Raw genomic sequence first — 12232 nt, 5'->3', positions numbered from 1 at the left:
TTATAAACACAATAATGAAGTATCAGTAGAAAGCAAAAAAAAAGTTATGCATATGCAACTAGCATATTGAAATATACTGGAATATTAATCAGATATTTAATTGTCGTTAAGAAAGTTTCCAAGAGAGAATCTGAAGCCTCAAGTTCATAAACAGCTTTACTGAAATGGGCAGGTTACAAGTGTTTGTCTCTTAGTTATCTCCTGTATCTTTCCTTATTGGAAGAAAGGCAGAAGACAAACTCCCATGAATACTGAGGACATGTGGAATAATTCCAATAATTCCAAGTTCCCGTGGCTACCAAGTAAAGAACAAAATAAAGACAACATGGTGCATATGGAAGTCAAAGTTTTATGGAAAAATGTGTGTCTAATCCCATAAAACATGCAAGAATTAATGCCACTTTTCAAGAAAAAAAAAAAAAATTACTTGAGAATTTGTTTTTTGTTTAACCAATACTTCGCTGCTATTTTATATGAAGATATAAATGCTTTTGTAAAATATTGACTACAAAGCTGCGATTTACATTAGCAGAAACCTATTTATCTATAATTACATCTCTACAGCCCCCAATGATAGTATTCTACCTTAAAAACCTTGTTATCAAAATCAAAATGTTACTGTTTTACAAGCAGCATAATAATTCAATTTGACAGAGACGAAGAGTCCCTCAGCATTCTGACTGATAAAGATAAATTTAGTGGTTACTGCTACTATGACAAAAAAAAAATTCCTTTTTTCTTTACAAAGCCCTTCTGCTGCTGTGGGAGTTTGCTTGCTTGCTCTTGGATTTCCTCCCTGGTTCAAGAGCTTTTCTAGCCAGGATGGGTTGGGATGGAAGGAACACATCAAAAGATCCAGTCATGTCCCAAGTTAGGACAACAATGAAGCTGGAATTAAGAAGGAAGTCCAAAAATAGTGAGCTAGGAAGTTGATAGAACAGAGAAAAGGGAATACAACAATTCAACACTGATAATTTTTGTTTCCTTGCATTCAGGAGACTGTTCCAGGCAGAGCCTAGGGGTTTAGAGAAGGGGAAAAAAAACAAACCAAAACAAAAACAATCAAAAATTTGCACTGAGAAATACCAGAGATAAGTCTTTTTATTTCCTGTACTCAGTCTGAGATTTCACTGTCCAGGACACAACTACTGCAGGGTAAATAAAAGAAGAAAAGACACCATGCCAGCTTTGCTAAGAACAGAAGGCAGAAACAGGGTTTTTACCAATGTCAATGCAAGATCAATTGTGGAAGCTGGATGAGTAACAAAGCTCGAAAAATAGTAACATCACATCTTTGAACGACCGAAAAAATCCATTTACGGCAATTAACAACCAGCTAAACAGTAGCTCTGGTGTCAAGAAGGATTAAGTGCAGATAACCTAACTTTGGAGGGAAATGTCATCAATTTAGGCTCTGTGCCATGGGAGCCTCAAGGTGACACGATACAATGTTGTGGTGACAATACTCAAACCAGTAGAACAATTCCCAAGCCAAATAGAAAAGTCTGTACCCAAAAGATGCAGCAAAAGCAGATCCTTCACAACTGATATTTAGAACCCCCTAAGAGAAGAAAGGCCCTCTTAGGGTTTCAGATTATATCTTAACTTTTGTACAAACACCATTGAGAATTGAGGTATAAACTTGATTATATGAGTATTATTCATTAAAAAAAAAGATAATACATTTGCAGTACACACCACAAAGGATGATACCCAAGTGACTGTGCTGGTTGGAGGTTGAACAGAGAGATTTGAACTCCTCTAATCCTTCCACTAACCCTGATAACCATCAGAAAGGCTGTGCAGAACCAATAATCAGCAAAGAGAAGGAGCTAAGGAGAGTAGTACAACGATAAAAGGGAGTTTCTGTACAGGCCTAAGTCTCCAAAGGAGTCTTGTCATCACATGGGACAGAAAAACTCTCTGAAAAAGGACAATTAGCAGATAGCACCATTTCCTGCACTAAATAAAAGTCTGTACTGTGCTAGGAAAGCACCATATTGAGGCTGTATCAAATCCTGGATCAAGAGTTCTGTAAGCTCAGGGATACCAGAATGAGGAATAAAAGTATGGACAGTTATAAAGAAAGCATTGCCTGCATCATGGAGCATGAACATCCAAAAAATAATTGGAGTTGGGCTTAAAATATCGAAAAGCACATGGAAACTAAAACAAAATGTAAACAGGGAAACATGAAAATCCCAACAGACACTGAGGAAAACATGAGGAAGACTCAGGAAAGACGTAGCCTAACGTGTAGGACAGAGATGGACCAAGGATGACCCAAATGGATCAAACCTGGTTCCCTCTGGAGCATCACCAAGTTCCAGAGCAACAGCCTGTGCTGGACCCTGTGTGAGACAACATTCACAATTCACACCTCACCTGGAAGAATATGAAATGACTTATGAATATGACATGAATAACATGGTGATGAGGTCCAATAAATATGACATTTCCAGAACAGCAAAGAGGAGGTCTGTTTTGAAAAACTTCAGGATGTCAGGAGACTGAGTGACTGGACAGTGAAAAGAGATGGGAAATTCAAATTGTATAAACACTTAATGAGAAAAATATCCCAGTTTTGTATATTTACTCATCATGCTGTCTAGGGCACTTAAGAATAAGTCATTGACACTACTGAAAAAAAATAAAAAACTTAAAGCCAGAACCAAGAAATCCCACCTTTAGACAAAGTAAGAAAGTTTAATATCCCAAAGCCAGCATTTGACCAGTCTTCTCAGAAATGACAGGACAGCAATGCAAGGTCAGCCAGAGCTTGAGATGTCCACACACAGGAAAAGTGTTCTGTGGTACTCCCCTGGGACATTCTTCTCACCTCCCATTTGGGCTCCCATGACTGATTCAGGGGCTCTGAACACTACAAAAGAGCCATGTGAGGTATAAATGACCTTTGACATGAAACCTCCTTTCTGTGCATCTTCAAGGCACATGGGCTGTCTATCACAGGAGAACAAACAAACCCACGTTCTACAACTGTGTGACAGCTCTTGGTGCCTGTCTGGAGGCAAGTTTGGGGCAGACTATGTAGGAATAAACACTTTCCCCCAGATCTTCACAGTTTTGCTCCTGCAGAGTAAGCCAAACTTTGATTCCATGAATATTCATGGCAATTCACAGGAATTGCTGACAGGAACACCATCTCCAGTGCTTGGTGTTTCCTTCAGTGACTGAGCCTCATCCATGCCGAGGGAAATTACTGCAGCTACTCTGAACACAGCAGTGCTTATGGATAATCACTCCTGAGAAGTGGTTCAGGCCAGGAGGTGGAGGTGCCATTAGGGGGACAAAAACCAGGGAAGAAAACAGAAATGTACCCAAACAGACCCTCCTGGATCATGGTTAAATTCCCTGGGCTCCCTGTCTGATGTTCTTCACTGCACTCACATCCCAAAAATGGGAGTTCCAAAAAGCCTGCCTTGTGCTCAGCAGATCGAGTAGAAGGTTCAGGGTCCCACAAGCAGAGATGCAAACCCCTTTCCCTCCAGAGACTCCAGCCCCTCCATACCCACCCCCTGCTCCCAACCTTGGCAGGTAAAAACTGAATTACTACAGAGGAAACAAGATGTTTCTTTTAATCCAGAGCAGTCCTGTCCAAACAGAGCTGCCAAGGGAAAAGCCTGTGGCCCTTCCCAGGTGAGGAGTGATCAGCTGTGGCACAAACACGGGTGGCAAAGCTGAACACAGGCACTGCAGCGTTGGTTGTGGTGTGCTGAGATAACCGAGTGCCAAGAAAACCTGAATCAAACGCCAGCCAAGCAGAAAATATCATGCTCTTGAAGCATCATCCCAGAAGAGATTTTGTTATATTCTGCAGAAGAATAGCAGCTAAAACCCAGGCTGTGCTGCCTGGTGCTGGTTTGCAGAGCATGAAAGGTGCTTGGTAATGATGAAGACACAAAATGCCTCCTGAAATGAGGAAGAAGGGGATTCTTGCATCCAGAGGATGCTGCTCTGGCCACCTCTCAGCTGCCACACAAAAGCTTTAATGTAAGATTGCACATCATGGCTTTGAAAGTGCAGAAAATTGGGAGATTTTCTACATCCATGCCATTAGAAAGATTTTTCCTTAGTTTGGGCCTAGAGATATCAGTTTAAAGAAATGGTTGTTCCTGAAAGTCTCACTGTACTCACTGAAGTGGGCTGTGAGCTAATTGTGAGGAACAGCATCCCTGTTACCATGGACAGAGCTTGCACAAGCCTTCTTCACAGGAGAATCACCCCTGAAAGCCCATCTGGCTCCAATACTGCCTGCATAAATCTTTCCCAAGAAGAAGATTCCCAGCTTCTCTTCCAAAAACTTCTTCTTTTTAAGACAAAGATGAAACAACATGACAATGCCTGGCCTTGGCTGATACCAAAATGCCTGTGCTGATATCTCTGTGTGTGCAGAAAGCTGGCCTTATGTAAGGGGATAAAACTAACAAACCCTGAGATAATAAATAATTTAAGAGGGAAATTAGCCTAATTACTAAGCACAAGGGAGGATCTCTGGAGCTGCACCCTGTTCTCCCAGAGCAAAAAACATTCAAGTGCAGGATTAGCCTCTCCTCAGCCTTCCCCCTCTGCAGAGTAAGACTCAGACCAAGTTACTCAGTGCTTCAAAGGATCTGATTCCATCCATCTGGGACACATCCTCACCAAAGTGAAGTCACATTGGACTCATCTGAGTGTGATTGAGAGAAGCTAAAGGACTGTAATTTCCTTTCTTTTGTGAATCCAAAGCTTATGTTCAGTACCTGGAGCTGGTGCTGTATGACCCATCATGAAAACCAAGTCATTTTCATAGTCCCTGCTTTCCTAGATATAGACTTTCATCTTTAAAGATGATCTATATTCTTTGTTCCTAACTACAAGACTTACTTGCTTTCACTGCAGCAAACACTTTGAATAAATCCACTTCAAGCAGTCCCAATCACTTTGTATAACTGACTTTTCTAGCACTTTTTGTATCAAATGCAGACTTTTTTTTTTCTCTAACAAAATGATTAGAAGATTGTAATAAAAAAGATATATTCCACGAACACTGTTAAGAAAACTTTTTATGATTTTTCTTTTTTTTTTTTTTCCTTAGTAGTTTAGGAATAACCAATTTCACAACACACAAACACAACACAAACACAAAGAAAGGGTTCTTATGAAGTACAGAATGTACAATTTTATGTGAATCACCCATGGCCATGACCATTAATTTGTCTTGAGCTGGCAGAGAATGCAATTACAGTTGAAAACATTTTCCTTGACAAAGAGTTACAAAATTAATTTGCCTCATCAGGTGTAGTGCTGTATGATGAAGAGAAAACAGCAGAGATGACCTGATAAGGTGGAGTGAAGAAAAGGAAGAATTTAAAATTAAAACTCTGTTTTGCAGCAGCCACAATAATACCAGGTGGAGCAACATGAGATTCTTGCCATGTCCTAGCAGGAATAACTCATGTGGTGTCTAGAAGATCCTAATTAGGTGGACAAAATCAAGTTTCATGCTGTCTCTTCCTCTGAGGAGACAAGCCCAGACTGTGGGGATTGCTGCTGCTCCACTGAGCAGCACAACACAAGTGTCTGTGGATGTGTGTGCTTGGGAAAAAACACTCCCACAGCTAAATCTGCGGGATTTTGTCAGGCAGAGCTCCCAGCAAAGTTTTGGGTTTTTTTAAGTCCCTGAGCACTATTTCCCAAATTGAAATCAAAGAAGTCAAAGCAAGTATCTGCAGTCAGTTCATGTCCAAGGGAATTATTATTCTTCATCTAAACAAGATTGAATGATTACCATGAAGTTTGAGAAGAACATTAGAGACCACAAGCTGGTGTGTGCTGGCACTATGAAAAATGAGCAGCTCATTAATTCCAGGCACTGTATTCATTTCAAACCCATCCCAGGGCCTCGATTTTGCAAAGAGATGCAGCGATGCAGAACTGGACAGCACAGGATCAGAAATGCTCTCGTCATGCAGGGAACAGAGGGACAGGAATGCAGGGGAAGGGGTGGCACAAGCCACAGTGCTCAGGTCCACCCTGATGGTGCAAACAAGTGACAGAACACACACAGAGTTCAATACAAAGCACATTTTGCCCAGGACTGTGGTTAATTTGATTTTTCTTGCTAAAAGGAAAACAAAATATCAATGGCTGGGTGAATTGGAAATGCACAATGAAATAATGCCACTGTGATCTTTAAGGTACTTTGATATCTAAATATAAAAAGCCCTCTAAAATACACTTAAAATCCCATTGAAAAAAACCCACAACTGAATAGAGGAAACAAGAAGAAAGAAAAAAGAATCCTGCAAACAAATATATTTATATCTAGGATAAGGTGTTCACTAAAAGTAGAATACACACAATGAGTGGTGAATGAAAAGACCCCCAAAATCCTAATCCTGTTTCTAGAGATATTTTTTGAAATTCAATTGACTATTGCATATAAAATTAGAAAAATATGTTAAAAAAACCCAACTCTTGCCCTGCATCAATGAACACAACTTACAACAGCTACAAATGAAACAGCTTTGGACTTTTGATAGTCCAAAGCACCATCTCAATGAAGAATTTATCACTTTTGCACCTCAAAAAAGTTATAATCAAATTTGTGATTTGAATATTTCTGAACTTGTGGTCAGAGGGTTTGAGATCCTTTCAGAGATATTCTTTGATGCACATGTCATCTTCAAAAGATTTTTCCAAGGTTTAGATCAAATTTTAAACCATCTCTGTGAAAGACAACGAAAATCCCTTTATTTTTTCCCTGCATAATATTTTGCAGTGTGTTCACATGCTAGTGTTGATGCCTTGAGAGGTTATCTGGAACAGAGGCCAGACAGTGCTAAAGGAGTAAAGTAGGGATTTATTAAAAGGCCTTTAAAGAACACATCTTGGGCAGCACAGGAGCACAGGCTCCACCCAAGATGGACAATGGGGCATGAGTTTTCACAATATTTGATGTTTTGGTCCATTTCCATATTGGGATTAATTGTGCAATTACAGCTTCAAGTGATGAAGTCCCATCCTGATTATACTTTTTTGGCCTGAAATTGCAATGTTGTCCTTGGTTCTTGGGCTGAAACAGGATTGTTTTTTCTGACTACACTGTGAGGAGACCTTGCTAACACTTTGTATGAAGTTCAGAGTTATATACCAATGCAGTACAGAATCTGGATAACATGAAAACTAAAACTTAAGAACTTAAGGCATCAATGTGTCTGTGGATGAATATCATCCTCATAAGGTAACTGTCCCAAAAATTGAAAAGCTGACTGAGGAATAATGTTGTGATGCAAAGTCTGACTCAGTGTGATGACTTGAGGGATTTTTAAATTGATTTCTTTAATTTTAAAAAGAATAGAGGCAGCAGTTTGTTTCCAGTAAGTCAGGAAATATTTTGGTTTTCTTTTAAGAACTGACATACCTGTGGTATTTGGTGTGCTAAATATGATTCTGTTTCATTGTTGGTATTGTCCCAATAGCAGAGAATGACTCTTGAGCTTTATGCAGCACTATTTTGCCAGAGAAAAAGAAACCTTTTACTTTTCTTCTTCCATTGCAGTGCTGGATTTGTAACTTGCACACATTACAGTCAGTCTATAAAACCACACATCTTAAAAACCTTTGAAGAGATACAAACACTGCAGCTCAGAGTGAATATATGACAGAAAAACTGTAAAATGGCTTCAGTGTGAGTTGCAATATTTAATTCCTCAGGACTGTTTCCAACAGTGCCCAAGAGCAGTTCTGCAGGCTCAGACAGCAGTGCTCTGTCAAACACTGCCAAACACTTACTGTGAAGGTGCTGGGCCATGTTTATTGTCCACTCCCCTGGTAAGGTCCCAGCTCTGGAGATCTTGGAGCACTTGAGCTGGCTGGAGAGATCTCGTGCCTCGATCCAGCACAGGCTGTCCTCTCTGTAGCTGTAGTCCAGGCTCACCACTGCAGATCCCTTCCCAGGGCTCCGGGCTGACATTCTGCTGCCATTCAGGTACAAAACCTCAATGGTTTCAGAGCTTGCGACCAGAAGAAGAGGAGGTCTGTCAGCAGGCTCTGAAAACAAAGTGAAGAGAGTTTAAAGGATTAACAGGATGTATGTTTCATATTTATCTTTTCGGTTTTAATGTAGTTTTTAATGTTCTTACCTGCTTGTTTTAAGATATGTAATAAATTGGTTTTGTTTTTTATTTTCATAACTATCATATATTCCCAATTATTAGTCTATTTTATCCTGCTGTTGCAATGGTTCACATCATTAAAGAAAATTAATTACCTCAGCCCCACAGACTCTGTTTAATTCCAAGTATCATTATTGCAACATTTTTCATGCCTAAGTCATAAAATGAAATACAACTTATGCAAATTATCTCTATCCAGATTACCGGCATTTCAAAAAGAATTAAGGCCAGGAAAACCTGCAGAACTTATGAAGACTCATGAAATTGTAAGATGTTTTTCATATGAAAGTCTATAAAATAGGACAAAATCTGAGGAGTGAGTGCTGCTTAAAGAAATTTAAGAAAAAATCCAGCGCAGTGAAACCTTAAAGCATAGAAAATCTGCAGTTTCAGGCATATTTGAAAAAAAAAAAAAAAATAAAAAAAAATTGTGTTGCCACATCAGGAGCTCTCACCCCAATGTAATCTGCTTGTTTTCAAAGTAATGCATCAATGTTTGAACACTGCATTGACATACAGCACTTTCAATCAACATTCCACCTAATGGAATCTCAAATTTTCACTAAGCAGTTCCAGATGTCTAAATGGTGAAAAAGAATGGCATAAATAAAAGGATTTGACAAATGCTACTTCATCAGCAGGTCTGATTAGAGAGAACAGAATACTTCAGTGAGTCTAAGGCTCAGTGGTCTCGCTCAAAGCCACAGCAGTAGGTGTTCAGTTCTTTGCCAATATCTGCTTTTATTTAAACATCTTGAAAACTTATAGTGTCTATTCTTTCTAACATGGATTTCATTTACTCCTTATTTATCCCTTTTCATTCCATAATTTATATTCTGTCTTGTAACACATCTCCTCCCTCTCCAGTAAATCCCACATGAACATTAGTAAATCCACACCTCTGCAGCATTGCTTTTGGAACTCACTGCCTGTCCTCACCATCCTCACACTCACTTCCACCCATCCATCAGTCAGATCCAAACATTACTTTTCCTTGAATTTCAGAAGATATCCAAGAACTACAGGGATCTAACTTTTTTTTAAATAAAACAATCCCTTGTGGTGTAAGCCATGAGTGGAGCTCTCTAGTCTTGTTTGTTTTTTTCCTTTCTAAAAGATAAAGTAGTGTGGGGGGTTCTCACTAAGCAATTTTTGTTTGAAATCTGCCAGGTGGGTCCCTTTGCAGTCAGTGCCTGTAAATCTCTCTTTCCCCCTGTTCTTAGCAACTTTTGCTACCCTTGAGAAGAAAGCCTGGTTTAAGAACTTCAGTCCCTCTCACCCACTCACCCCAGACTTTCCAGACTGGTACAAAAGGAGAGTTTCCATCTGCATCCTGCTGAGTCTGGGGATTTATTTTTACATCCAGCAGCTCTGTGCTCAGCTTCTCTCTCCCCACAAAATAACACCACTGCCTACTTCTGGATTCAATCACTCTTTCCCCAGCTACCAGCAGTGTGAAAAGACCTTTATTATGATTTTTGCTCTTATACTTTGTGTTAAGCCGGATATTTCCACAGTCTGCACTATCTAAAGCCTCAAAGAGAAGGCAGCTCACAGGAGCTGTTTGCAGTTCCAAAGCCACCAGGTGGTTTAGGGCTGTGAGAGAGAACCAGATCTTTTCTTTGAACTGACCTATTGAAAACTGTAACGAGGATTTAATACCTCACTAAACTCCAGAGAAAGGTTGTATTTTGGTATTAGGGTCTAAGACATAAGGGAATTCTTAAAAGGAATTAGCTTCAAACCTCTTGAGCAGCAGCTGTAATCAAACCTGGCTGCACACAAAGGTGCTGGAAGGACCTGTGGCACAGCCAAGAGGTTCTGCTCAGCAGGCAGCATTACACATTAAAAATACAGAAACTAGACTACTGGGCTTGAAATCATATTTTTAAAGCATAAATACATTAAATCATTCCATGGATTAAAGCAGTTAATCATGGTTTTTCACAGTAGGGTAGATTACCTGCATCCTTCAGTGTTGCTCAGATAAAGGCTGATTTCATAATTTGAAAAAAAACATAATATATATTGATAATAAAACTGTACAAAATATTAAAATTTCATGCAAAAATATATAAATCAGCTTAATGTATAGCATAATGAAGATGAAAACTAGGAGATACTAAAAAAAATCATGTCTTCACTCTCACAAAACTGCTTGTCTGTTCCTCGAAAACAGATTCTACACAGCTTAAAAGTTTAGTGGACAGATTTAGGGCGAGTTCCAGTGAGCTGACAGCAGCTTTTCAAACAAGTGGACTTCATGTGTATTATTTTTTCCACAAGTTGTTTTTTTTTGTTTTTTTTTTTTCTTTTTTTTTTTTTCCATTTTATAGAAAAGATAAGAAGTGAATAGCTCTTTAATCCAGGGAAGTTTTATGATTCATCCTTCTTGACTAAAATGAAAGCATCCTCCTTTGAATTATGTTTAAGATAGAGTAGTGGAAAAGATGAAAGACTTGCATTTCCCTCCTACCTTATCTTGTCTAAAATACAGATCAATAAGTGATGCCACAACAAATCAGAAACGAAGGTGTTTTTTCACTGCCAACAGACTTCTCATCTGAAAAAAACCCTCAGAAATGCTGGCATTTTCTATTTTTTCCACCACAATGATATGAAAGGCATAAACTCCTGAATTCAGAGTTTACAAACAGCTTAAACCCCTTCTTCCTGGGGTATGCATTGGAAACCACAAGAATTTTGCTGTCACCAGTATATGTATTGTATAAAAATCTGAAAAAATACTGAGCTGTCCAATTGCTTTTCAACATTTTTTTTGATGTTTAACCATAATGTACCTCACAAATGGGTTGTTTTATTTCTAAAGTTTTAAAACTTAGATTGGCAAGATTTTACAAGAAAATTGTGTTGCAAATCAGTTAAACAGGGCTGGTTTTTTGGTTTGTTTTTTTTTTAAGGCTAGAATTATTTTTTTTCTTTACTCATTATCAGGTAATCCCACTTCATCTACGTGACAAATCTTTCTTACCACACAGCATTTCTCTCTAGATTGGCTTTGGAGATATAAAACATAACAGGAACTTTTGTAAAACAGATGAATTTCTTTTCCTCAGCTAGATATTCCCAATTCTGTCATTCTCTTTCCTTAAATACTCTTCTCATCACATGCAGAATTTGCAATTTAGGCATAAAAACTTGGTAAACAAGTAAGTTCTTAAATTCTGTTCAGCAAAGCTGTGTTTTGTCTCATTTTCACCTCAGAAGAAACCATTAACTGCCTCTTTATTCACAAAAGAAAATATGCTTAAAAAGTCTGGAAAAAACCCCACAGTGAGCCCCCAGCTGTTTCGATACCTATTTTAACATCCTTCCCAAAGGGAATGTGAAGCTAAAAGCTCTCAGTTCCAGAGTTATTTAATTGTGCTGAGGAAGAAAATGCGGAATTTAACGAGGGAGGGACCTCACCACCTTCCCAGGCGAGCATGGGGCCGCCTGAAGGGCAGCAAGGAGCAGCCTCTGAGGAGTTTCTGCTCATTGTTCCACACCACACGTGCAGAGAGCCTTGAGAGGGACTCTGAGCCACACAGGAGCTGATGGACCTGCAGTGTCACCACACTGTCCCCAGCACCGGGCAGGGCTCCTGGACACAACCAGAGTCACCTGCTCAGCACCTCCTGCTCCTCAGCGTTCAGAAACCTCCCAGTTCGTTTCCAGAGCCGGCTGGGATGGTGGTGGTGGTGGTGTGGCTTGGTGTTGGTGATGGTGGTGTGGCTTGGTGTTGGTGATGGTGGTGTGGCTTGGTGTTGGTGATGGTGGTGGCTTGGTGTTGGTGATGGTGGTGGCTTGGTGTTGGTGATGGTGGTGGCTTGGTGTTGATGATGGTGGTGGCTTGGTGTTTCGGGCTGTGTCGTTTCCAGGATGTCAGCACGGATGGTAATTCATACTCACAGCAGATCTTCTGGTATGAACGTGGAAAGCTCCTCAGAAAGCCCAGCCCACCCCTCTCCTGCTGCTTCTTATCTCCCACAGCTTTTCCACACGGAGCTGAATCTGCCTCGGCTCATTTTCTTCATCTGTTTGACAACTACTTT

General features: G+C 39.7%; 1 protein-coding gene across 1 annotated transcript in view; it reads right to left on the bottom strand.

The window, feature by feature from the left end:
* LRP1B (LDL receptor related protein 1B) overlaps positions 1-12232 on the bottom strand; it is a 473299-nt gene that overhangs the window by 277233 nt on the left and 183834 nt on the right. Inside the window, exon 8 of the mRNA XM_058839737.1 lies at positions 7795-8052. Coding sequence (XP_058695720.1) covers positions 7795-8052 — 258 coding nt within the window. The remainder of the gene's footprint in view (positions 1-7794; positions 8053-12232) is intronic.

The sequence above is a fragment of the Poecile atricapillus genome, chromosome 5 (assembly GCF_030490865.1).
Source record: "Poecile atricapillus isolate bPoeAtr1 chromosome 5, bPoeAtr1.hap1, whole genome shotgun sequence".
Taxonomy (NCBI): domain Eukaryota; kingdom Metazoa; phylum Chordata; class Aves; order Passeriformes; family Paridae; genus Poecile; species Poecile atricapillus.
The sequence above is the reverse complement of the archived record's forward strand: the minus strand, read 5'-3'. Positions and strand labels throughout refer to the sequence as shown.